General features: G+C 53.0%; 1 protein-coding gene across 1 annotated transcript in view; it reads left to right on the top strand.

The window, feature by feature from the left end:
- Window positions 1-1,538: 1,538 nt before the first annotated feature.
- The window catches only part of Myom3 (myomesin 3), a 46,808-nt gene continuing 21,541 nt past the window's right edge, over window positions 1,539-26,805 (top strand). The window contains exons 1-18 of the mRNA XM_057784604.1: window positions 1,539-1,699; window positions 2,565-2,645; window positions 3,590-3,749; window positions 4,395-4,552; window positions 9,641-9,736; window positions 10,534-10,622; window positions 12,684-12,728; window positions 13,026-13,166; window positions 15,538-15,699; window positions 16,320-16,461; window positions 17,178-17,377; window positions 18,655-18,708; window positions 19,094-19,221; window positions 22,390-22,573; window positions 22,883-23,057; window positions 24,709-24,830; window positions 25,209-25,396; window positions 25,708-25,834. Coding sequence (XP_057640587.1) covers window positions 1,539-1,699; window positions 2,565-2,645; window positions 3,590-3,749; window positions 4,395-4,552; window positions 9,641-9,736; window positions 10,534-10,622; window positions 12,684-12,728; window positions 13,026-13,166; window positions 15,538-15,699; window positions 16,320-16,461; window positions 17,178-17,377; window positions 18,655-18,708; window positions 19,094-19,221; window positions 22,390-22,573; window positions 22,883-23,057; window positions 24,709-24,830; window positions 25,209-25,396; window positions 25,708-25,834 — 2,413 coding nt within the window. The remainder of the gene's footprint in view (window positions 1,700-2,564; window positions 2,646-3,589; window positions 3,750-4,394; window positions 4,553-9,640; window positions 9,737-10,533; window positions 10,623-12,683; window positions 12,729-13,025; window positions 13,167-15,537; window positions 15,700-16,319; window positions 16,462-17,177; window positions 17,378-18,654; window positions 18,709-19,093; window positions 19,222-22,389; window positions 22,574-22,882; window positions 23,058-24,708; window positions 24,831-25,208; window positions 25,397-25,707; window positions 25,835-26,805) is intronic.

Here is a 26,805-nt window from a genome sequence, read left to right as displayed (position 1 = left end):
GCCGACCCACTGGGCAGGATACGTTCACTCTGGCCGGGCAAATACAGCTCTTCCCAAAGGGTAATGGAGGCCACAAGCCTGTCCCTGCTTAATCCCACACTTCAGTCAGCGCTTTAAAAAGCATCCATGGCTCACCGCAGAGGAGGGGGTCTGGAGACGAGTGCCAGTGGGCCAGTGTGTTCATTAGGACAGCGTATCAGGGCGAGAGCCAGTGCTGAAACCAGAACACATGAGCCCTTGCCGTTGGGGCTGTGGCCAGTGTCCCAGGCAGCAGGGGAGCCTCGCTCCCCAGATCAACCCGTGTGGCTGAGGAAGAAGTGTGGGATGAAGAGGTCAGGCTAGTTCTCTGGGTGCAGAGAGGCCCAGGAGGGCTAGAGCCAGCCTAAGTGGGCAACTGTCATTTAGCTCTGCCAAGCCACTTGTCAGGAGCCAGGGGACCTTCTGGAGCAGCCCTTAATGGTTACAGGCTACGCAAGCCCGAATGTCACAGCTGTGCACAGGAAACCAGATTTTAAGGAAGCGGGAGAAATGCATGCCCCGCCGACTGACCCTCAGCAGCCTGAGCCCCACCACCACCAAGTCCCGTATAGCCTACAACAGCCAGGAAGTAGTCAGAGGGGGCACTTTCTGAATGAGGGCAAACTTGTGGGGTGCAAATCTAAAACACCAAAAGGATTAAAGGAGAGGAAGTTCTAGGAGGCCTCTTGTGTTTTCACCAGGCTTCAAGGAAGATGGTGGCAGTGACCCACATTGGGATGGGACCTACTTCTCCAGATTTTCAATGACCCTTTTTATTCCCCTGTCCCAGGAGTGTGATGAGAACATTTTACAGATAAGGAAGTCAAGTTATACAGCCCAAGGGCACGTACTTGGAAGCAGGAATGAGGAACTAGGGACGGGGGGTTGCACCCGGTTGGTCACTGACCCGCAGTCTCGACACCATGGCATCTTCAGGCTGGGCTTGGGACGGTGGCTGGGTGAGGAACCCAGTACTGCATAGGTACAAAGGGAGGATGAGAGGGAAAGAGGAGTTGCCTGCCCACTCTGAGACCACACCCAGCCTCAGAAAGGGTTGTGCTGGAAAGCCACGCCCTGGAGAAGGGGATGGGTGGGACATGACGGCAGCTGGCAGCCAGGGCTCTGCTCCTCAATGGGATTCTGCTCACGCACTGCCAAGGCACTTGGGACAGGAGAAAAGCCAGGCTCTCCCTGTGTCTGCCTTGGTCACTATGGTCCTTCACCTTCTCAGACCTCCGTTCCTGTGTGCCTCTAGAGCAGCGATTCTCAACCTGTGGGTCGGGACACCTTTGGGGGGTCGCATATCGGATATTTACATTACAATTCATATAGCAGTAACAAACTTAGTTATGAAATTAATTTTTGGTTGGGAGGGGGTCACCACCGCATGAGGAACTGTATTAAAAGATCACAGTATTAGAAAATCTCCGGAATGTTCCCAGATCACTTGGGAAGGGAGGGGAGGTGCCCGGTAGGATGACCATACACCTTGGCCTTGACAGGTTGTCGCGCTCGCAGCCATGACTCTGCCCCACAGTCCTGGAAATGCCGGGGAACCCCAAGCCTCCCAGGCCGTGCAGGTCCACCGACTGGAACACAGGCAGGAGGAGGAACAGAGAGAGGAGCGGCAGCAGAGCCTGCACATGGGTTCCTCTGTGCAGAGGCGGACCTACCGCAGCAGGTGGGGTACCCATCCCTGCCGGGGGCCCTCCCCATCCCAGGACCCGAGTTTGAAGGGGAAGCATAGACCAGCTGTCCGGAGACTCCTATCTAGGATGGAAAGCATAGGCCCCCTTCTGAGCTACCCCCAGCCCCATTTGAGTGAAAGAAACAAGGGGCAGTTCTCTAGAGGCCCTGTCTGAGAGGACTGTCTGTCTGTCTGTCTATCTGAGAGGACACACAGGCTGATGGGGGAATGTGTTGGGGACTTTTTGCTACCGTGTCCAAGCACCCGAGAAAAACACATTAGAAGTGGGTGGTTTTGGTTTTGGGGGTTTTATGTGTTTTTTTGGATGGCCCTTTTGGGGATTCATTCCAGTCTTGGCTCCCTGCTTTGAGCCTGAGGGGAGGCAGAACAAGCATCATCATAGCAGAAGGGTGGCCAGGGACAAAGAAGGAATGGAGGGACGTGGGACATGACAAAGCCCCAAGACCTACTTCCTCAGCTAAGGTTTGCCTCTGGATGTTTCTTCTGCCCCACTAAAGCCTTGAACTGAGTCCATCAGGAAATGTGTTGACTGATGAGCACACAGCCCTGTGGTCCAGTCTCTTCTCAATGAGTAGGTCTGCCAGTTGAGGACTAAGCTTTTGACACAAGTCCTTTAGGGGACGCCTCATATCCAGACCCTAACAGGAGGCACAGTGTGTCCTCCGGAGCCTGTCCGGGGTGAGCAGACATCCCTGGTCTCTGAGACGCCAGCATGAAGAGGGAGGTTCAGTGTGAGAAGGGAGCTCAGGGGGTGTCTGCTGATACCCTAATGTCCAGCCATGATCTCCGGAACCCCAGGTAGTCCCCCAAGAGCGGTGACCTCCCTTTCTCCTGGCAGTGAGGAGGAACAGCAGTTCAGCTCCGAAGACTATGCCCTAGCTGCTGCTCTGGCCCTGACGGCCTCCTCGGAGTTGTCCTGGTAAGTCACGTGGCTGACCCTGGATGAGGAAGAGCTGTCTTGTCTTGACCCTGGTCCCAGGTCCCCCGTCCTCTACCTCACCACTGGGCTCCTTTTGACACACAATGGACCTGTCTGAAGTTCCTTTTGGAGGAGAAGGGCTAGGCAGATCCAAACCAGCCACTTTCTCCACACCAGACTTCACCCTGTCCCCTAGAAGTATTCCCACGGCAGGAAAGGACTATCCCTCACGCAGTTATCCCCATCACTGAAAAGCAGCACAAGTAGGGGAGGGGTTGGCTGTGGGCTACAGAGTTGGTAACAATTGCAAGTCTCACATAAGGAAGGGAAGGTCCAGAGGCCAATCAAGTCACTAGGCCTCATTTTCCTGCTCTTATGAAATGGGGAGGGGAACACTGTCCACCTGGACACAGCAAAAGTCAACCAAAGAAGCTGGGCCTGCTAGTGGCACACACCTTTAATCCCAGCACTCAGGAGGCAGAGGCAGGAGGATCTCTGTGAGTTCGAGGCCAGCCAGAGTGAGTTCCAGGACAGCCAGGGTTGTTACACAGAGAAGCCCTGTCTCAGGGGAAAAGAAAACCATCCAATGGTTTGTTGAGGAACCTCACACTCTCTATTCATGACTACATATTAAACCCTGGCTGTAAGCAGGTGTCTTTCCTCTGCCCTGCTGCCACACATACACACACACACACACACACACACACACACGCACACCTACATACACACTTTCTTGAGACAGGGTTTCATGTAGCCTAGGCTGGTCTCAAACTTGCTATGTAGCCTTAAACTTTTGGTCCTCCCACCTCCTGAGTTCTCGGCATTCAGAGCTGTGCTTGTCCCTAAAGCACATTCCACAGAACTACTAGCACGGGGGGGTGGGGGGCTGGCAGCGTCAGACCGCTCCAGCCTCAGTGGGCCATGTCTGAGTCCTGACCCTGCAGGGAAGCTAAGCTGAGGCGCCAGACCACCACAGTGGAGCTGGAGGAGCGTGGACAGAAGCGGGTGGGCTTTGGCAATGACTTGGAGCGGATGGAGATGGCCTTCCTCCGGACCCAGAGGCTGCTGCGCCAGAGACGCGACCGGAAGGCTCTGCGTCAACGGGTGAGGTGCTGGGGTGCCCCCCACCTAGACTCTCACACTCACCACAGGCCCTGTCCTCACTCTCACCCCCTTCTCAAGAGGCATCCAGGAAAGGGCCCAGGCCCTGGTTTCCAACCCACTGCCCCTACGCTTGGCTGTGTAACCTGGGAAAGGGTCAGGCTGTTCCTGAGCCTCAGTTTCCGGTCTGTGACTCAGGTGTGGCTGTAACAGCCCTGAGCTGAGGTAGAGATTAAATGAGCTTAGATTTGTAGAGTGACACCTCAGATCTAGAAGACCTTCACAATTGTGCAGGGTCCAATGTCACTTCCCTACCCACTGCCCAGGTCACACTTCAGGTGGCTTCTTTACATAACCCCTGTGTTTTTCATAGATTGACACTTATTTCCCCTTTGCAATCCCCCTTTAGGGGGTGTGAGCAAATAAATACCTTCATCACCCTCATTTCACAGGCAAGGAGAATGAGGCTCTGCCTATGATCCCATAGCTGGTCCTAGAGCACATTCCCTGCCCACTGGGAAACACTGCCTCAAGGTGGAGTGGATGAGAGCTCAGCCAGAGTCTGAATGTTGGGCCTGGGGGAGAGGGGGGAACATGGTAGGGAAGCCATGCCTGGCCCCTAGGAGTCACACACCCCTTCGCCTCCAGACAGAGGAGAAGGTCCGGGAGGCCAAGGAGCTGATTGAACTGTGCACTGGCCGGGGCCCTTGGTTCTGGATCCCACTTCGTTCGCATGCCATCTGGGAGCACACCACCGTACTGCTGACCTGCACCGTCCAGGGTTCGCCTCCGTTCCAGGTCACCTGGTAAGCCCCTGGGCCCGGAGGCATCCCGCTAGGAGTGCTTTGTGGTCCTCTGTCTTCACCCAAGGCTCCTCTGTCTCAGCAAGGCCTCAGCCCACAGACTCTGAGCTGGGCCCACTCTACACACAGAGCAATGACAGCTGCCTGGAAGCCTCAGGCCACCTCAGGTCTCGGTTATTCTTAGTCACCTCCCTACCAGCCTGGGCCTGGAAGACTGGACCCCTGGAGCGCCAGCCCTTGTAAAAATACGATTCTGATGGCAGGAGAAGGCAGCTGCTCTGAGCTGGGCATCTTCAGCACGAGAGACTGTCTGAGAGTCAGGACACAGCCTAGCAGCTAGGGAGGAGGTGGAGAGGCCAAGACCCTGCTGGGAGAACAGGCTCTGATCTAGAGTGTGAGCCTAAAGTCAGGCCTAGCACTCTTTCTGCTGCCTTGGTGTGTGGCTTCAGGTGTGTGATCTAACCTTCCTGGATCTGCTTCCGGCTTTGCCTGTGGCTCCTGCTCATACAATGGGCTGAAGACCTCTTATCCTGCTGATTTATGCAAAGTTCCACAGAGAAAGTCCTAGACCTAGACAGGAGCTGGGAAAGTGACAGGCGTGGTGTGCGTGCCTGCGATCCCAGCACTCAGGAGACTGAGGCAGGAGGATCGTGTCTTTAAAAGAAAAAAATGGAAAGAGCTAAGAAAAGAGGAGACATTTCCAGAAGCATACCAGAACCCCAGAAGCCTCCCAACTGTGAGGGTTCCCCTGAACAAGGTGGCAGAGATGGGGGAATAGTGGCCAATTTCTAGAAGGAGGCACGCTGTCCACAGAGCGGAGTCTCTGTTCACTGGGTCTTGGGCCAGTTGTCAGGCATGCTGCAGGACAAGGAAGGTGACTCAACAATATCCCATCAGTATCACTGTGCCTGTCAGGGTCTCACCCTCAAGGGATACTCGGCCTAGGGAGAACCAGCCACAGAGAAGTCTATGCATGATCCTGATCAGATCAAACGGCAGGGAGATGGGGAGAAATGACTGTCCAGGACAGAAATGTCCTCTTCTCAGAAGGGGTAGCATAGGAGCTGGAGTGGGAACCGTCCATGGTCCAAAAACAGAAGAAAAGGGCGGCATCTTGCTGGGACCCACTTTACAGAGATCCAGCACTCATGTCCCGTCTGAGCCAAAGCTAAGGTCACACAACCAAAGTGGACCAGGATTCAAATTTGGGAATCCTTCCAGTAACCACAGAGCAAGAGATCAATAAGTAATTAAAGCACACACTGCTGAGAAGCTGAGGGTGGAAAGCATGCAGGCGGGACACAACTAAGAGAGACATCTGCCGAGTGACAGGGAGCTGGCCTCCAGGCTGGCCAGTTCCAGCTGGCACACCTTCAAAGTCACGCATGGGACAGGGTTCTGGGCACTGAGGTGCCATGGAGACCAAGGCAATCCTATGCGCAAGTGGTTGGCTCCAGTCGGAGGTCTGCTTTCAACTCAGATCTGGGCTAAATTGGGGTTCAGAGTCTCAGCTGGCTATCTGCAGCCACGCCTCGCCCACCTTGCCTCCTAAGGCCACAGCTAAGGCAGTCCCTGGGAACCTCTAGGAGGGGGATTGCTTTCTGCTCCAGTCAACAAGGAGAAGTCAAGCATTTCTGAAAAAGCAGAAGCCAAGACCAGGCTGAACGGCCCCACTGACTCTGGTGGCCCCTGGAGCTCCTGACTGTAATCTGGAGCAGAACCACGTGACTTGTCTCTAAGGGTGATGTCCCTGCTCAAGATCCAGGCTCACCAAGAGTCCGTTCAGCAACCGCTGAGTATTTCCCAGATGCAGAAACGTTGAGAGGACTCAAACTACACTTTCCCTAGAGAGGCAAACATGCTGAGCACTTGGTTAGACAGCTGGAGCTGGCATGGCTGAGGACAGATTTGCTGAGTAGGGCAGGCAGGGGAAGGGGTCTGTCCTGGGGTGGTGCCCAGTGGAAGCCTGGTGCTCTACTTGGGACTGCATGTGAACAGGAGAGAGAAACCCAAATCTGGGTATTTGGAGGAGCTCGGAGCTCAGAAGGGTGCTAGGGACAGGCAAAGGGAGGGGACAGCAACTGCTGGAAAGCAGGCTGGAGCCAGACAAGATGCTGTGACTGACCAGCCCAGGTACATGGAAGATAATGGAGAGTCCTGAAGGGTGGTAATGTCGTATCCTCAGCTTCATTGTCAGAGACAAGATGAGACATGGTAAGGGAGAGACACAGGAAAGTGCAGAGGATGCCTTAGGAAGAGACACAGGAAAATGCAAATGGTGCCTTAGAAACTCCAGACAGCTAAGGATCTGGGCAAGAGCTGACCAAGTGAAGGGAGGCCCACTCTGGCCGTGTTTAGCCCACAGAAATAAACCTTGAATCTCACTGAAGTCACCTAAAATAGATCTCTTAGTACCCTTAAAAATGAAATCTAGGGCTAGAGAGATGGCTTTACAGCTAAGAATGAGACCGCTTTTCCAAAGGTCCAGAGTTCAATTCCCAGCACCCATGCTGGAGCTCACAACTGCCTGTAACTTCAGCTCAATGAAGCCAACGTCTCTGGCTTCTGTGGGTTCTGCACTCACACGCACAATCCCACACACACCTCCTGCACAGAATTATTTTTTTTAATTTAAAAAGCAAATAAACAACAACAAAAAAAGGCTGGGTTGTGGTTCCAGGACATCCAGAGCTACATAATGAGACCCTGTTTCAAAAAACAAAAAATAAATAAAAAATAAAGATAAAATATAATCTAACATCAAAATACACTGGGAGAGCTAAGCTTAGAAGCCCAGATCTGTGATCCGGGCTTTCAGGAAACTGAATGAGGCAGGAAGTTCACAAATCTGAGACTGGCCTAGGCTACCCAATCAGACACCGTCTCAGAGAACAATGTAATTTAGGCAAATAGTAAACGTCTCTTTCATGAGACCTCTCTCGCTGGAAGGGAAGAATGAGGCTGAGGGCCTGGCAATGCAGGCCACGCCCGGAGCTGCAGCTGTGTCTTGAGAGGAAAGCAGAGCCTGGACAGCCTGAGGTGTCTGGAATGTTCCTGACAGGTGTGGGCTAGGGGCCTAGCCCTCAGAGTCTGGAGAGATAGACGTGTGCCCAGATTAGGCACTGCCCTCCGCATAGGGGACTTAGCTGGGCCGCTTTCGGAAATGGGTACAGCCTGGGGACAGAGTGGGCATGCCTCTGTTCTGTAACCATGGAGACAAACAAAGCACCTCTGCCAAACAGGCCAGATCCAAGGAAGGTTTTGTCCTCAGCCTGGGGCGCCCTCTGTCTGCAACAAGGATGCCCTCCTCTTTAACTTCAACTGCCAGTACTTGAGCAGGAAGAGGCATCTCTGCTTTCACCCCTGAGACACACACACATACACACCACCACCACCATAACAACAACAACAAAAATACTGGATGTGTGTTCAGAGTTTAGCCCTTGCCTGGCTTGTATGGACCTAGGAGTCAAGCCCCAGCAGGACTACACACACACACACACACACACACACACACACACACCAGTGTCCAGGTCCTATACCCAGAAGTCCTCATTTTATCTGGGACACAGCCTGACTCCTGAGTGTGGAGCTGCTTTGTTTTGTCCTTCAACAGCTTAAGTAAGGTAGGAATTTGTTCTTCTCCCTGGTGTCTGAACACAGCACTGGCCACCGGCAATTCTGCCCACAGCACAGCACCCCAGCCTTTTTCCATCCCCAGGACACAGAGGAGGTCAATGTGAGGCAGAGTGTGTCATCAGCAGCCCGGTGGCACCTGTCCTCACTTGCTGTTGACCATTGTCACATGACCACACCTCCTAGCAAGAAGGGCAAGGAGACAGGCAGTATGCTGGGAGGCTCCGCAGTAAACCCTATTTCTTTAGGAGTAGAGAAAACAGCTACAGGAGAACAATGGGTGGTCTCTGAGGCAGACCCCACAAGGCTTGTGCCAAACACCACACATAGTAAAGAGCCTTCGGTGCTGTTGTGACAAACCCCGGCCTCGTATGTGCTAGGCAAACGCTTCACACTGAGCCTGCACTCCAGCTCCTTGAAATAATTTTTAAAGTTCCTTGGCTGATTTAATTGAGAGCTAAAATTAAGAACAAAAAACCAGATGTGGAGGTGCATGTAACCCCAACACTCAGAAGGCGGAGTCCTGTGGATCTCAAGGCTCATAGGAGCTACATAGTGAGACCCTGTCTCCCAAAGAAGATGGAGGAGGAGGTGGGGAAGAAGAGAGAGGAGGAGAAAAAGAGAGAAAAGGAGAGGAAGAGGGTGGGGAGATGGAGAGAAAGAAGGGAAGAAGAAGAGGAGGAGGGGGAAACGGAAGAGGAGGGGGAAATGGAGAAGGAGGAGGAAGGGGAAAAGAGGAGGAGAGAGAAGAAACAGGGAAATGGAAGAGGAAGGGGAAGAGGAGGAGAGAGAAGAGAAACAGGGAGGGGGAAGAGGAGGAGAGAGAAGAGAAACGGGGATGGAGGAGGAGGGGAAGAGGAGGAGAGCGAGGAGAAGCAAGGAGATGGAGGCGTGGGGAAGGGGAAGAGGAGAGAAAGACAAGCAGCAACAGCTAGTTGTGGTGGCTGTACACTTGTGCGCCCAGCACTGGAAAGACGGAGGCAGGAGTATAAACAATTCATGGCCATCCTTGGCTACATTTCAAAATCAAAGCTAGCCCAGACTACCTGAGACCCAATTTCAAAACTTTAATAAATAATAACTGTAATTATAATCTGGGCCCTGAGGAGCTATAGAGGAAGGTTGTGGCGCTTTCGTTGATACAAGCCCCTCACAGAGGAGCGAAAGTACAAGGCCTGCTCCCGGTGTGCCCTGGGAGTGCCTCTGACAGCAACCCCAGACTGGAATGGATCTCTGAACAATGAGCAAGTGTTATTCCACCTCAGGGTCACAGCAGTCCTGCAGGGTCAGCCCCATGTGCAGGGCCCGCCCGGTGCCTTCCCATTTCCCAGGAGAGGATGCTGAGGTGGGCAGTGAAGGGGTGTTGTCAGCCGGTGAGCACATTACTAAGGCTGGACTCCATCCCTGAGAAGCTCAGTGTCCCTCCAGCTCACCACAACTACTATGTCTCCACAGGTACAAGAATGACATCCGGATTGATCCCCGCCTCTTTCCACCCGGAAAGTATCGTATCACCAACAACTACGGGCTGCTGACCCTGGAAATCAGGAGGTAAAACCACAGACCCAGTGTGGCCGATCCTCCATGACTCAGGCTCCAACACCACTGAGTCCAAAGCTGGACTCTGGCGTCCGGGTTTCCTCGTGCTCAGAAGGCTTGAAAGACTGGGAGGAAATTTGGGGGTCCAGTAAGACTGGCCTTTGAAGCAAGAGAAATCTTGCCCTGAGTGTCAGGGAACAGAGGGACACTAGGGACTCTTGGCTTGCTGATTGAGCCAGTCGGACACATCCTACCGCCTACTCTGTCATCAAGGTATCTTGGATAGGAACCAGTCGTGCTTTTTTTGGGGGGGTGGGGGAAGCACATATGGGATGGTCTGGCTGGTGATGAGACCCACGCCTGAGACAGAAGATTCGGGCATTGTGCCTGGTTCTGGCATGGACTGGCACTAGGCCTCAGCAAATCTTCTACCCTGTGGGAAAGTAGGTCGGACCGAACTTTATCTGGTAAATCACAGCCACGTAAATCACAGCCACGTAAATCACAGCCATGTAAATCACAGCCACGTGGTGATACACAGATTCATAGAAATGGGTTAATTGAAGATGTAAGAGGTAGCTAGAAATACGCTTAAGCTATTGGTCAAGCAGTTTTGCAAATAATACAGTTTCTACATGGTTATTTCGGTTCTGGACAACCGGAACGAGCGGCCTCTGCCAACAAGACCCAGTGACCAGCCCAAAGATACACGGTCCCAGGTCTTCCCCCCAGGCCCCCTTCCCACCCAGCCTTTCTCAACTGCAGAGGGGCATGAACTCCTAGGGAACTTCTCCCTTCCTCCTTTCCAGATGTGTGGTTGAAGACTCAGGCACCTACACTGTGCTGGTGAAGAATGCCTACGGTCAGGCCTCTTCCTTCGCCAAAGTCCTCATCCGATGTAAGTCCACCCATCCCCAGCAGGTCAGGTCCTGTGAGCTCAAGACCAGCAGAGAGCCATGGAAGAAAAGGGTCATGTTGGCTGAGATCGGGAATGGGGGTGGGAGTGGTTTGGACTGAGAGAACCTCCTCCTTCAGACTAGCAAGGATGGATAGGTAAGTTGATGGCATTAGCATGACAAGGCAGGAACCTCTGTCCCTGGAAACTGATGTGAGCGCCACCTAGAGGAGAAGGAAGGTGCTGTCTTTCCCCCAGCACTCTATGTATCCAGCAGACACACACACACATATACACACACACACACTCTTTCTCTATCCTGTGCTGGCCTTGAACTTAGCTCTGTCTATAGGGTCATAGCAGCTATGGGTCAGTCACTAAACTTTGTATAATGAACTAGGTAGATGGACTAGAAACAAGGGACTGTCCTCCAACTGGAGGACAAAACCGACTGGGTTTCAGGCCCCAGTGCTTCTTGATAGACCTCCCTGGAGAAGCTGTGCCAGGTGACCTTGTCTACCCAAATCCATAAGCATGTTGGAGCCCAACCCAGATGAGAGCCTGCAAGAGGTAGTCCAGGGTCACAGGCAATGTCTAAGCCCTCCCTACGCCCTGCCCCACTGCCCCTCTTGGCTTTCTTGTGTGTATTTCCTGTTAGACTCATCCCCTCCTAGATGTTGCCCCATGAACATTCAAAAATCACAGCTCACAGCAGATCAGACACCCAGATGTCAGCCAGACCTGAGTTCCCATCCTGGCTCCACCCCAGCTAGCCATGTGGGCCTGGACAAGCCACCTAAGCTCTCTGAGGTGTGGTTTACTTGTCTATCCAATGGGGTCCTGCTTCCTGCCTCGGATGCTCATGCTATTCGGTGAAATGATGCAGATAAGTTTGACACACTGCTCCTGGGAGAGAATGCTGTCCTCTGTCCCTTTGTGGATGCTACACCTGGTCCTCAGAGCTCTGGAGCGAGAGGCCCCCAGTTGGTGTATTCTCTCTGTCTTTACCTCTGCATATCTCTGTCTATCTCTGTGTGTCTCTCTGTCTTCCTCTACCCCTGAATTTCTCTCTCTCTCCCTCTCTCTCTCATGTGTGTGTGTCCCCCACCCATCAAGGCAGCTGTCCAGCCCTGTCCTCCTTGCCTGTCACAATCCTTGTTAAGCTGTCCTCTGCAGTCCTCTATCCTCTGTACATTCCTGGGATAGCTCTTGAGCGGCAGCTGTCCCCGTCACCAATCCTGATTCTCTATGTAGACATTTGAGCTGCCCCATAGGCTGTGCCCAGAGTGAAGGCCAAGGTCACACACTGGTCACACACCACTATCTAGCCCTCCCTCCCTCCATCAAGGCCAGCAACAATTCAAGGATTCCCGTCCAAGGCCTCAGCTCACAGATACTGCCCTCCATGGTGACGTGGGGGAAGGTGGTGTCTATGCATGTTCCTGTGCTAGGGTCTAATACTGAGTCTCCTACCAGCTCTGTGTACCATCTGGAATCTCCCCCTACCCTTTCCAGACCTCACTCTGGGGACCAGGGTCACATCATGGCTCAGGCTGCTGGGGCTAGCTGGGTGACTCTGCCTCAGTTTCTCCATCTGTGAGGATTGGCAGTTGAGCACTAGGGGCCGCTGCCCTTAGCTGGCTCTGGGGAGTCATGTCCATCTCACTGTGGACCTGCAGTCTCTGTCTGGGATGATACCTCCCAAAAGCCCAGAGTCTCTGGCCACGACTTTCCCCTTTGAGGACAGTGTATGATCCTGTCAGAAACTCCAGACAGAAGAGGAAATCCAGCATTTACAAAGCACCTACTGTGTGCAGGGCACTAACTTGGGGCTTTATTCCCGGAAACCAGTTTGTTCATAACCCATGCCATCAGGGAGCAACCACAGCTCCTCTCTTACTGATGAGAAAACTGGGGCACAGGAACCAAAGTGACTTTTTCCCCAGAGGGGCTTCAGGGATCACTGACAAGTAGGAACTCAAATCCACACCCAAGACCATGCCCTCAGATGTATAGGATTGGGTGCCTGGGTCCTCTCCAGCTGTGTTTGCCTTATTTCTGCAGCTTACCTTGAGAAAGATGCTGGCTTCGATTCAGAGATCTTTAAACGTAAGTGGGCTGGGGATGGATAGGGGCAGGGCATCTGGGATCCCCGTGGTGCTCCTCAGAACAATCACTATGGCCCGCAAAGGCTATCCACGGAAGGCTATCATATGTGCCGATCCCTGACAGACATGCTGACTTACGTGGTTCCTTCCTCCCACCCCACGACGTCTTTCCCAGCTGATGTGCCTCTGAGAACCAGAGGAACAGGGAACAGCCCAGAAGAGCCCTAGCTCACATTTAGGCCCCAGGACGGGCCAGTGTCTCAAAAGACTTTGACCTCACGTTTCTGTCCCCACCTAGGATCTATGTTCGGCCCCAGCGTGGAGTTTACATCGGTGTTGAAGCCCATCTTTGCCCGAGAGAAAGAGCCCTTCTCCCTGACCTGTTTGTTCTCGGACGATGTGTTAGAAGCCGAGCAGAGAATCCAGTGGTTCAGAGACGGTGAGGCCATGGCCTTCCAAAGCAGAGCCCCACTCCCTCCCAACCTAGGGACAACCTCCCCACCTGTGGGAGTCAGCCATGCCGCTCCCCCAGGCAGTGCCAGAGGAGGGATGGGCACAACCGGGTGGAGTTAGGAGTCTTCTTTGTTTCTTTTCCTGTTGCTGAGATACAACACCCTGACTATAGCAGCTTAAGGGGGAAGGGGTTTATTTCTGCTCACAGTTCAAGGGTGCAGTCTACCATGGTGGGGAAGTCAAGACAGCAGGAGCACCAAGCAGCTGCTCGCATCCCATCCACAGCTAGGGATGCAGAGAGCCAGGAGTGAGCAATGCATGCCAATTGCTGCTCAGGGAGCGCCCTTTCTGACTCAGTCCAGGACCCAGTCAGGGAAAGGCACCACCCTGTGGGTGGGTCTTTCCAAATCAACAAATGCAGTCCATTCCCCAGAGGCATACCCTGAACTCACAGGCTTCTTAAGCGTCCCTTGTCTGCTGGAGGAGGCTCAGTCCTGTCCTGAGGAACTCCTACTCTGAGGGGAAGAAACGCCCAGTCTGATGGAATGCACCAGACCCATCCCTAGGAGAAGCTGTCCAGGGGAGGATCATGGCTGCATCTTGGGGTGCCCTCAGTCCGAGGAAGGCAATCCTTCTGCCCTGAAGAGCATCCTATCTGGGGGTTTGGCCTCAGACTTGCCCCATCCCCTGTCTGTCTCGATCTGCCTCAGGAGCAAAAGGGCCCACTTGGCCCTCCAAGACTCCACTCTGAATTCAGGTCCAGGAGCGGGTAAAGACCAGCGTGGGCTTAGGGAGCTGCGTGTCAGTGAAGCCACTACAGCCACTGTTAGTGAGGTCTACCCAGGTGGCTGCCATCAGGCACTGGCTTCACGTGTCACCTCCACCCTGGAGTGAGCAACGATGTTTAAGACAAAGGGACCAGAGGCCAAGGTCAGGGGAAGCAGGGCAGGCTGTGTTGCTTACCCCAGGCTTTCTGAAGACAGTGTGGGAGCATGTGTGCATGTGTACACGTGCATGCACTTGTGTGAGTGTGAGTATGTGTGTGTGAGCATGTAAGTATGTATGTGAGTGAGTGTGTTTGTTTGTGAATGTAAGTGTAAGTAAGTGTGAGTATGTGTGTGAGAGAGTGTGTATGTGAATGAGTAGTGTATGTGTGTGAGTATGTGAGAGTGTGTATGTGGGTATGGATGAGAGTGTAAGTGTGTATGTGTGTGCGTAATAAAGTGTGTGTGCATGTGTGTGTTTGTGAATGTATTATATGTGTGTGAGTGTGTGTGTTCAAGGTTAAGAGCTCCAGGGGGCTCAACAAAGGGCTAGAGCCGGCTACTCTGAGGACAGGGGCCAGCTGGCTCTGTAGTCCTGACTGTGACCAGGCCAGCAACCTAAGGACAAGGAGCACAGCCTCCCTCTCATCTCCACACCCCTGCCTGGAGCCCAGGAAGGTGGCACCTGCTGGGGGCGGGGTGGAGTGGAGGAGCCCTGAGGGACAGCTGCAATAACAAGACCGATGTGTTTTCCCAAACCTGTCCATCACTCAAAATAGAGTGCCGACAGGGGGAGGAGTCTTGGCGAAAAGAAAAGTCCTTTCTCCAAGGCAGCTCTGGGCAAGGCCACTCCCACAGCCCCACTCAAGGGCCTCCTTACTGATCCCTGAGTCTTCTACTGACCGCGGTCCTCCGCCCTCCTCACTGTGTGAGACCCTGGCCTTTTCTGAGCTCCCATCTCTAGATCAGTCCACTTCCTACATTAAAGTAGGCTTGTCTGTCGAGCCTGAAGCCCTGGCTTCCATTCCCAGGACCACATAAATAGGGCATGAAAGCATATGCCTGTCATCCAGCACTCAGGAGGCAGAGGCAGGAGGATCACAAGTCACGGGCTACACGACACCGTATCTAAGAGAAAGGACACCACTACTTTCACCCACTGAGCCACTCCTGCTAAACCGCCAGGCTGTGTGCAGGGTTCAGCTCTTTTCCCACAGAACTAGTTCCTCACCTGCTAAACCTTTACCCTTGAACCCCACCCTTCCTGAGCCCTGTCCCATCCTCTAGATCTCTTACAGGAAAGCTCAGAGCCCACACTGACAGAGTCCTGAAAATCCTCAATATCCACCTCCACTGCTAACCTGAGCCTCAGCCTGTGGCCACACCAGCGCTCTCTCTCTCTCTCTCTCTCTCTCTCTCTCTCTCTCTCTCTCTCTCCCCTCTCCCCTCTCCCCCTCCCCCTCCCCCTCCCTCCCTCCCTCCCTCCCTTTCTTGCATCTGACCAGAATCCTCCAGAGCCCTGAGCTTCTGTGAGCTCCTAGGTGAGGCCAGGACCCCTCCTGAGCTCACACTGGACCATCTTCCCCTCCACAGGCAGGCTACTGAGATCTTCAACACGCAGGCAGATACTCTACGCAGACCGCCAGGCATTCGTGAAGGTGTCCTGCGCCTACAAGGAGGATGAGGGGCTCTACACTGTCCAAGTCTCCTCCCCCTTTGGGCCACAGGAGCAGAGTGCTTATGTCTTTATAAGAGGTAAGGGGTGGTGGAACCAGAGACCACAGCTCTGCAGGGGACACTTACAGCTCTCGGAGCCTGGGTCCCTCTGCTGTAAGATGGGGATGTTGAGTTGGTTTCTATGGGTCCCTGCAGTAGCATATTGTGGAATTTGAGAGGCTCGACCAAGTCTCCACAGTCTCTAGTAGGAAACGTGGTAGGGACCGGGGGTGGGGGGTCTCTGTACAGTGTGGTTACTGTCTGAGTTCTGCTTCTGGTGTCTTAACCCTGTATGTATTCAGCCCCTGGCTTGGTCATTCTGTGAGCAAGGAGTCCTTGAATACATTACTCCACCTCTGGGAGACTCAGCTCCTTACCTCCAAAACAGAGGTTGCTCTGAAGTTCCCAGATTAATTGTGTCAACTGTTCCGATGCCTGGTATAAAATGGCACCTAATAAATGATACATCGCCATCTTCCAGTGCTGCTGTCTAGTGGGGGCCAGGTTAGCCCCCTGTCACTGGTCCTCCAGGTCAGAACTGAAGCCCTAAAGGACTCAAGGGAAAAGGAAGTCAGACACGGGCTGGGGGAAGGTCTGGCTGCCCAGTGTTTTCAGGCTGAGGATGAGTCCCTTTTTTTCCCCCTTCTCCTGGGGTTCAGATGCTGCAGCTGAGAAGCCAGGAGCACCAGGCTCCCCGCTAAATGTCCGGTGCCTGAATGTGCATAGAGACTGCCTGACCCTGACCTGGGCCCCACCCAGTGACACCCGGGGTAGCATCATCACTGGCTACTCCATCGAGCTGTGAGTTGCATTCTGGTGTGGCAAAGCCCATTGGGCAGAATACTGACAGTTTGTGTGCGTGTTGGTGGGGGGAAGAAGAAGAGGTGAGGAGAAAACAAAATCCGCGCTAGGTCTCTCCTCCCTGATTCTCAGAACAGGGCAAGCAGATAACAGAGACAATTCAAGGGTGTGCAGATTTCCAGATCTCTTTCACACTGATGCCTAGAATTCTGGGAGAAAACCATTAAGTACTTTGAAGCCTGAGTACCTGTGAATTTGGTGGCTAGGTCAGGCCCCAGTGAGGGACACACTGAGATGGGGAAGGATGGGTGGAGACACAGAACTCCCTACATCCTTCACGTGCTGTGGATGCTGAAGCCAGAGCCAGGAAGAAAACCAGGCCTACGAGAAGAGGGGCCAGTGACCGCTATGTGTGTCTGGGCTTGTGTTCGGTTTTCTAGTCCTCTAAGTATGCAGGAACGGGGGACGACAAAATAGAAGTGGGGGTGAAGTTCCCACCATGGTGTCAGGGACACTGCCAGCTCTCCAGAAGCACTGGATCTTCCGATCAGCATGGTGGCAGATGGTGAAAGTCCTCTAGGCCCAGTCTGGAGCAAGGCTTCTAAGTGGGAGGAGGGGACATGCATGGGCAGAAGGCAGCTGCGGCCCGTGTGCAGAAACCAGGTCCTGTAGGGCTCAGACTGGAAAGGGCTGAAAGCCAGGGTTTATGTCTATAGGTGCAAGGGTGATTCAGAGGAGTGGGTGCCCTGCCATAAGGCCCCTGGGGGAACCTGTCGGTGCCCGATCCAAGGCCTCACTGAAGGGCAGAGCTATCGATTCCGTGTGCGCGCCATCAGCAAGGCCGGCAGCAGTCTCCCTTCCAAGGCTTCAGAAGCAGTTGTCATGGGTGACCATGATGCAATCCAGAGGAAGACAGGTGAGTACGGAGATTCTGGGGGGACGCTGGAGGGACCCAGTCAGGGCACTCAGAATAGACTACCTTAACTAGGAAAGAGGTGACCTGGTTCCATCGTCACTGCTGTGGCAAAGACACTTAGTAAATATAATGTAAGAAAGGGAGGGCTTGTTTGGGCTCCCAGTTTTAGGGTGCGGTCCCTCACATCAGGAGAACCTAGGAGCACAAAGCAGCAGGTCACAAGGTATCCATGGCCAGGAAGGAGGGAGAGACCACTGGTTATCTCAGTTTCTTCTTTTTACTAAGTCCAGAACCCCAGCCCATAGAATGCTGCCACATGGGCTATCTGTAACTCCAGTTCCAGGGGACCTGACACCCTCACATGACAGCTCACAACTGTCTGTAACTCCAGTTCCAGAGGACCTGACACCCTCCACAGACATTCATGCAGGCAAAACACCAATGCACATACAGAAAAAAAAAAAAGTGGTGCCCCCCCCACACACATTTAGGATGGGTCTTTCCACCTCATTTGACTCTCCCTCACAGGCATGCTCAGAGGTTTGTTTCCATGGTGATTGTAAGTTCTGTCAAGTTGACAATCTAATACCAACCATCACCGGGACACACAACCCAACCTCCAAGAAGTCCTAGCCTGAGAAAAGAAAGAAAGAGAGAGGGAGAGAAAGGGGGGGGAGAAAGAGGAAGGAAGGAAAGGAAGGAAGGAAGGGAGGGAGGGAGGGAGGGAGGGAGGGAGAGAGAGAGAGAGAGAGAGAGAGAGAGAGAGAGAGAGAGAGAGAGAGAGAACTCTTCCCAGCCCTAGTTTGATGAGAACTCATAGTTTGATTCTTAAGTACCCTTAGTCTGGTGGAGGAGGCTCAGGCCTGCCTTTAGGGACCCCCTCCCCTGAGAGGAGAGAAACAGCTAGTCTGGAGGAAGGCACCGGACCCATCGCTAGGAGACAGCTGCTACTTCAGGCGTCCTTAGTTTGAGGGAGGTGCCCTCAAGAACCCCACCTAAGGGTGTTAGGGATGTAGCTCTTCCAGCCCTTAGAAGTCACCATGCCTTGGGTTTGTCCCAGCTCTATGAAGTCTAAACACATGGCTCCTGTCTGTCTCCATTTGCCCAAGAACAACAGGGTCCACTTTGGACTCCAAGAAAGCTAGACCCAGAAGAAAGCTAGGTCCTGAAGTGGCATGGCCAGGACTGCCAGGCCAAGCAGAACCAGGCAGGATGCAGACCCTAAGGTGACTGGCTGGCTCCTAACCCAATCCCCTGTGCCCTGTCCTGTCTCCTAGAGATTCCCTTTGACCTGGGCAGCAAGATCACCATCAGCAAGAGTGATTTCGAAGGTATGTGTTACCTTCCCCCATTCTGCTCCTAGAACCAGCCCCTCACAGCTCTAGGACTTGTGTTAACTGGCTGGCAGAACAGGAAAGCTATTGTGTTCAGAGTATAGGAGGATCACAGGAAACCACACATGGGGTCCCCAGAGGAAACCAAACACGGGATCCCTGTAGACTGCCCGGCTGTGTCTCTGTGGAATAAATTACTTATAAAGACGAGCCCTGGGCAGGGACCAGGGTCTGGTGCTGTCTCTGTCTGGGTTTGCTGGACAAACTTCTGCCCCCCCCCCAGTCCCGCCCCATGGTCTTAGCACCCTCTGCGGAATGCAGGGCTGAGATTAGGGGTCTTTGAGGGCACACTCATCTCTCCCTTGATGACTCTGGATTCCAGATGCTGTGACCATTCCCTCAGCCCCAACCAATGTCCACGCCAGCGAGATCAGAGAGGCCTACGCAGTTCTGAGCTGGGAGGAGCCACGTCCCCGCGGCAGAGCCCCACTGACTTACTCTCTGGAAAAGGTACAGGTGGAACCGCGAAACAGCCCAGGATAGCCTAAGACAAAGGCAGCCATGTGGATCTGGGGTGGAGGCAGTACAGAATGTGGAGAGCCCCAGGAACAACTTTGGGATCTTCAGAGATGGGAATTTACTGCCTGGAAGGGCCTGAGCTAAGCCTTACTCTGAGGCAGGAGGATGGACTACATGGCCTTTTTGTGGTGAAAGCCGCAGTACCCTAGGGTCAGACATGAGGTCCACTGGCTTCCTAGGCACCTCCTACCTCCAGGTCACACCTAGGCCCAGCACTCAAGGCATGTTGGGTAAGAAGTGAGGCTTATATTCACTAGAGGGGGCACTAGGTAGTAGTCCTCAGGACTAGGGACAGAGATGGAGTAGGGGAGACTGTGGAGGGTAGAAGGAAGAAGGCCTTTGGAGAAGAAGGTACCTTCTTTCTTGCAGAAGACAGCATTGATGAGATCTACTAAAATCCAGACCCTGCTGTTTGAGTCTGGACCAGCTTCCTAAACTCACTGTGGCTCAGTGTCCTCCACCCTATATTATAGGAAAGTCTGCTCTGGGGGATGGGGAAGAACACCACACATAGCCAGGGCTAGCGACTGTGTCTCACTCACCTCTCTAAAGGCAGAGACTGAGTTAGTAGATGACTTAATGACTTACCTGACCGGGCATTTAAAATGTTCAGGGAGGACTCACCACCTCTGATGATCCAGAGAGGTCCTCTTTTTACCTAGTGGACAAACAGCCTTAGCAGTCTGGCATAAGGGAAGCTGTAGATAATTGAAAGTCTGTGGAGTTGGGAAGATAGCTAAGTACTTACTGCATTTGGACCCTCAGCATTCACATAAAAAGCCAGGCGTGGCAGTGGGCTCCTGTAATCCCGGTGCTGGTGTGAGCACAGAAAGGAGGATTCCTGGGGCAGGCTGGCCAGTCAGTCTAGCCAGTGAGTGAGCTCCAGGTTCAATAGAGACTGTCTAAAAGAAATAAGGAGGAAAACGAGTGAGAAAATCACCCAGTGTCAACGTCTGGCTTACACACACACACACACACACACACACACACACACACACACACACACACTTGCTCGCAAGCCTGGGCATGCTATTCCTTCACACAACCATATGAACAAAAGAGAAACTTTGTTTCCTAGGCTGTGGACTAAGGCCTGTGTGGGCTCAAAGGCTGCCTCTGCTAACTAGTAGCAATGTGACCTTGGGCAAGCTGTTGGCGTTAATCCTTCAGTGCCTCAGTTTCTTGTCTGGAACAATGTTCATAATAATGATACATTATAACATAAGAAGTCCCACACACCTTGTAGGTCTGAGGTGTGTGTCACCCGGATGTGAAGAGAGCAGAGCCCGGCACACATGATGCGCACAGTAGGTCCACTGGTGCCTATGAGGATTCTTCGGTGGCTTCGAGGCCCTGACAGTCACGTGGGCCTTGGAGAAGAAGAGCCAGGGAGGCAGGGTTAGCAGGTCCTCACTGTGACTCTCTACTCACCATCTTCCCAAAAGCTCAGGAGCGGTGGTTGCCTCCTGAGTCCTTGGCACAGCAGAGTGAGCCGCACGGGTTAACCCACCCCTGAATTTACATGTCCTGTCGGTATCTTGCTTGATGGATGACTTCAGACACAGTATCAAAAGGCCTCAACACCTACACTCCCTCCCTGGTGTGGAAATTAACATCCACCTTGCAGGAACTTCCTGGGAATTCACTGGCTTAGTCATCCATTCTCCCATGAGTTGGGACCTGGTCCTGGGGATACGCTGAGGTGGGGAGGTCTGAGAGACAAGACAAGGCTGTAACATTGAGGACAAGGATCCATTGTCTAGTGGGAGTTGCTAAAGCATGAAACAGGAAGCAGGAGAGACTTCTGAAGTCCCAGGCATGACTGGAGGCCTCCCCAGAAGGTGAGTTCTTCATAAAAGTCTATAGGAAGTAAGAAGCCAAGAACATTCCAGAACGTTCCTGGTACAGGCTCCAGCAAGTACAAAGGCCCAGAGACAGGACCTGGAGAGCAAAAGGATGACTTACGTATAAGGTAGCAGAGAAAGGCAAGTGAGTGGTAGCCAGACAGGTAGCAAGTCACAGGAAAGTGTAACAAGTCAGAAGGACACAGGAGCTTGAAGGGATTCTGTGCAGACAGGGGCCTGTTGCTATAAAGGATCCCATTGACAGGCACTGAAGAAAAGACCAGAATGAGGCATGGTGGTACATGCCTGTAATCTCAGCACTTAGAAGCTAGCAGCAGGAGGGTTCAAGAGCTCAAGGCCACCCCTGGATGAGTTTTAGGCCAGCCTGGACTACATGAGACCCTGTCTCAAAAACCAAAGGGCAGGGGCGGGCTTTGGTGGCACACACCTTTAATCCCAACATTTGGGAGGCAGAAGCACACGGATCTCTTTGAGTTCAAGGCCAGCCTGATCTACAATGTGAGTTCCAGGACAGCCAGGACTGTTACACATAGAAACTATGTCTTGAAAACAAACAAACAAATCAAAAAGGGACTGGAAAGATGGCTCAACAGTTAAGAGTTCAGAGGGCTCCATCAGAAAACCAGAGCTCTTCAAACACCTGAAACTCCAGCTCCAAGGGATTGGATGCCCCCTGCTGGCCGCTGGGTACTCTCACACACAAAATAATAAAATAATTTTTTTAATGGAGGGAAAAAAGATAGCAATAAGGAGAGAGGAAAAGAGAGAGGGAGAAGGAAGGGAAGAAAAGAAAAAAGCTTAAGTTTGAATGAAAGGGCTCGGTGAGACTAGTTAAGTAATTCAAGCAGCAGGTGATGTTGGCCTGGATCAAGGGAGCGGTGGGGAGTTAGAACTGGACTCTGGATGTGTTTTGAAGGTGGAGTCAACTGACTTTGTGGCTAAAGCACAGGCCTGGGCCTATTGTGCCAACGGTTTGGACCCAAGTGACTGCAGGTATTAATGCCATTAGTGCCGTGTGAACTACACCGGAACCCACAGTGCTGGCCACGCCTCCCATGAGCGGCTCAGCAGACAGCAGAGTGAGGAGGTTGAGGAAGCAGATGGCGGAGAGATCAGGTGCTCTGGAGTCATCCAAGCTGCACACAAGCTGCTCTAGGAGCCTTCAGGGCAGCGCCCAGTCCGTAGTCAGGCTCCGGCAGCCGCTGAACCATCCCCAATCCCTCTTGCTCTCCAGTCCATCATAGGCAGTGGAACCTGGGAGGCCATCAGCTCAGAGACACCCATCAAGTCCCCGAGATTTGCCCTCCTGGACTTGGAGAAGGGGAAATCGTATGTCTTCAGAGTGCGAGCCTTGAACCAGTATGGAATGAGCGATCCCTCAGAACCCAGCGAGCCCATTGCCCTGAAGGGCAAGCCAGGTACCAAGTGACGCTGCTCTATGGAGGGAAAAGGCAGGCTTCTCAGACTGGGGTTGCAGGGAGGGAGGGACTGAGATTGATGTAGAAGGCCCTTGCTTGAGTGAGGAGCAAGCTGGCCTGTAGGACAGGAGAATGAGCATCAGGCACACTCAGCTTAGGCTGCCCCAAAGCCCTGTAGCAGGTCTGGAATCTACCCACAGTCTTGACTGCTGTGGAAGTCTTCCCAAATCCCCCATCCTCCTCTACCTACCCCTCCTCACCTATCAGAACCATCACTCAGTGTTCTCTCTCCACCTCTCTGGTCTTTAGCGACCCTCCTTCCCCCAGCTCAAGTCCAAGCCTTCAGAGACACGCAGACCTCTGTTTCCCTTACCTGGGAGCCTGTGGAGGCTGGCACGGAACTCCTGGGTTATTACATCTACTCCCGGGAAGCAGGGGCATCAGAGTGGCAAACAGTGAACAACAAGCCCATCCTGGACACCAAGTAAGTCTGTCTCACCGGCTCCTGGCCGGGACGTCCCAGGCTGGGCACCACTCTAAGCTCTTCCATGTGCTGGGTTCTCCTAGCTCTCTGCAATCCTACTTTTAACATGGTTGTTTGTACTGCTGTTTTAAAGAAGGAGAAACTGAGGCATGGAGAGTTAAGGACCCAGCCAACGCTCCTATAATAAGTGAAAGTGGGGAGGGGGTACTTGGCCCCAGAAGGTCTGTTTTAACACATCCATTCATTGAGCGTGCTGTCAGCAGGAGTCTGAGGGTGGAGGTAACCTTTGTCGGACAGGCATCCCATAGAGCACAGGAAATGTGGGTCAGGGAAAGGGAGGCGCACGGTTCCAGTTTCATCCAGAGGAAACAGGAAGAGGAAGGCAGTTTCCTGCAAGCCAGGTTTTCTTCCAAGGGCCTGCAATGATAGTTGTCTAGAGGGTCTGTAACAGGGTTCTCAGGGGCTGAATCACAGATGGCCTCGGTGTAAATCAGACCAGACATTGTTCTCCTCCAAAGCTGAGGCCAGCGTCCTGAGCAGGCGTCCAGCAGCCCTGGGCCGGAAGTAGGCTTCATTGACCTTGACCCAGCCCCCTTTCAGGCATCTTTGCATCTTTTATATGTTTAATGTGGTGAATGTGTACATATATATGTTTGTGTGCATATATGCACATACGTGTACATGAGTGTGGAGACCAGAGGTTGACATTAGATGTCTTTCTCAATTCCCCCTTCTCTTTATAAAATGTGAGTGTGTGTGTGTGCGTGTGTGCACGTGTGTGTATGAATGTGGGTGTGCACATGACATAGTGCATATTTGTAGGCCAGAGAACAACCATTAATGTCAGCCCTCCTCTTCCAACCGACTAAGTCAGGGTCTCTTGTTCACCACTGTGTATGCTAGGCTAGCTAGCCTGAGAATCACAGTCATCCTCCTATCTGCCTCCCGCCCTGCTTAGAGCTGGGATTACAGACAACCATGTCTGTTTTTTTGTGGTTGCTGAGGCATCAAACTCTGGTTCTCAGGCTTGCTTTGCAAGGACTCTCTTTTCCCACTGAACTGACTCCCCAGCCCCTTAATCTTTTTTGTTCATTAATCTGGGTGCACGTGGAAGTCAGAGGACAGCCTGAGGGAATTACTTCTCTCTTTCCATCATATGGATCCCAGAATTCAAACTCAGGGTGTCCAGTTGAGTCACCTGATCAACACCTCATCTTATTCTTTGAGACAGGGTCTCTCAATGAGCCTGGAGTTCACTAATAGACTAGGCTGGTTGGTGAGTGATCTATAGGAATCCTGTCTCTACCCAGCACATACACCCTGAGCAGAAGTCACACACACACACACACACACCCCACCACACATCACTTTTGCGGTGGTGCTAGAGACCGAACTCATTTCTTCAGGCACGTGTGGTACACACTTTCCCCAGTCCCTCATCTTCGCATGTGGATGATGGAGTCTAGAAAAATCGATATTCTTTACAACCAACATCCTCCATGTACCATTTCATTTATCATTGTGAGATTGGGGCGATATTTTAGATTAGAACCTTCTACTTGTCTCTTGCTGGTGACCGTTTATCCCCTAAAGTGGTTCAGATAGAGTTAGCGGTGTAGACACCCCTGAGGGCCAAACTTCTCTCTCCCAGGTTCTCGGTTCCGGGGCTGAGGACCGGAAAGGAGTATGAATTTTGCATCAGGTCGGTCAGCGAGGCTGGGGTTGGTGAGAGTTCGGCTGCGACACAACCCATCAGGGTCAAGCAGGCTCTGGGTGAGTGCTGGGCAGGCCCAGCCTGCAATCCTCAGGGAAGCCTGACCTGGGCAGGAGCCAAGGCCATGTCTCGGAAGGTCTGATCCCTGATCCCAGAACTCCCTCAGGGGACCTGGAGCTTTTTGCTCACTCTTTCCTTCCTGGAGGAAGTGGCAGTGGCCTGGAACCACTGTGAGAACTGATCCCGGGGAGTGGGAAAGCTCCCTGGTTCAGAGATCAGACTCCAAGACACCCTTGAAGGGAGCAGACACTCCTGGCTCAAAGAGGACTCCCAGATCAGGGTGGGAACCCACCAGGGAGACTGACCAGCTCCCTGGAGCCTCACTACCCAGGGCAATCATCCCAAGGAGCCCTCTGCTCAGTCCTTGCCTCCCACAGCTACCCCATCGGCCCCCTATGACTTTGCACTCCTATCCTGCGGAAAGAGTGAAATGGTCATTGGCTGGAAACCCCCCAAGCGGCGGGGGGGTGGCAAGATCCTGGGCTACTTCATGGACCAGCATGATTCGGAGGAGTCAGACTGGCACCCAGTCAACCATCAGCCCATCCCAAGCCGGGTGTGCAAGGTGAGGCTTCAAGCGCCATCCCATCCCAAGCCAGGTGTGCAAGGTGAGGCTTCAAGCGCCATCCCATCCCAAGCCGGGTGTGCAAGGTGAGGCTAGAACGTGACTGCAGCCTTCATCACTACTGCTGTGCAAGGTGCAGAAAGCATGGCGGAATGCCTCGGACTTCCCCAGGCTCTGCCACCCAGTAGCCCCTAGAACAGCCATATTGGAAGTCCCCACGGGTCTTCTGCTCTAGCTGTCCCACTGCCCTGGTGCCTCCCACTTCTCTGTCCCAGCCTCAGCTTCCACAGTCTGACTTTTCACCCCTGCAGGTGACCAACCTTCATGAAGGCCATTTTTATGAGTTCCGAGCCCGGGCAGTGAACTGGGCAGGTATTGGGGAGCTATCGGCCCCCAGCAGCCTGTTTGAGTGCAAAGAGTGGACGATGCCCGAGCCAGGTGAGAGCCTGAGAGCCAATACCCAGACTTGTTCACACTCCTCCTGATCATACCAACCAACAACACAAATGCCACTGCCCACCCTGGGCATCCTGCCTTGCTCTGTTGGTCCAGACCCCACATTCTGACAAGCTGATCCTGTAAACCAGAGCTTCTGAACCTTCCTAATGCTGAGCCCCTTTAATACAGTTCCTCACGACATGGTGACCCCCAACCATAAAATTATTTTCATTGCTTTTTCTTAACTGTAATTTTGCTACTGTTATGAATCATAGTGTAAGTAGCTAATATGCAGGATATCTGATATGTGACCCCATGAAAGGGTCGTACAATAGCCCATCCAAAGGGGTCATGACCCACAAGTTGAGAACCACTGATATAAACCCTGACACAGACTATCTTAAGCCCGCCTGGGGGGATCCCTAACCAGACCACCACACAGTCCCAGCCAAACCGTCACCACCTTGACACCATCTGACTGCTTTCCGGCCACAGACCTTTCATTAGCCCAAGGCCACACCCAGAACTTCCAACCTAGTACCCCCAAACCCAATCCTAGACAGACACAAACAGTCAGCCACCCTGAAAACTGCTTCTGCAACCTTCATGACTGTATCACCAAGGAGACTCTTAGCTCTCCTAGGAAGAAACAGTCCCTGCCAAATCACCCTGTGTGTCTCAGTTCTGTGTTCCACATAAACCCTTCCCCGGAGGCTGGGAATAGCTCGATAGCGGAGCACTTGCTAGCATGTGGGATGCCCTGGGTATTACAAGCTGGAATGCGATCACAAGCAGCTAATGTCAACTGGATGTTTGCTGTGTGGGTGCTTTCTATGAATGGCCTCCCTTCTGCTTTCTACGGCTACATCTAATAAGAAGCGTTGTTGCCTCGCTTTTGAGGTGAGGAGACAGGACTGTCAAGGTTAAATAACTCCAAGTCCCCTCACTGGAAAGGGCAGAGGTGGGAAAGG

The sequence above is a fragment of the Chionomys nivalis genome, chromosome 11 (assembly GCF_950005125.1).
Source record: "Chionomys nivalis chromosome 11, mChiNiv1.1, whole genome shotgun sequence".
In the NCBI taxonomy this organism is placed as follows: domain Eukaryota; kingdom Metazoa; phylum Chordata; class Mammalia; order Rodentia; family Cricetidae; genus Chionomys; species Chionomys nivalis.
Note: the sequence above shows the minus strand (reverse complement) of the source record. Positions and strands in the feature narration are given on the sequence as shown.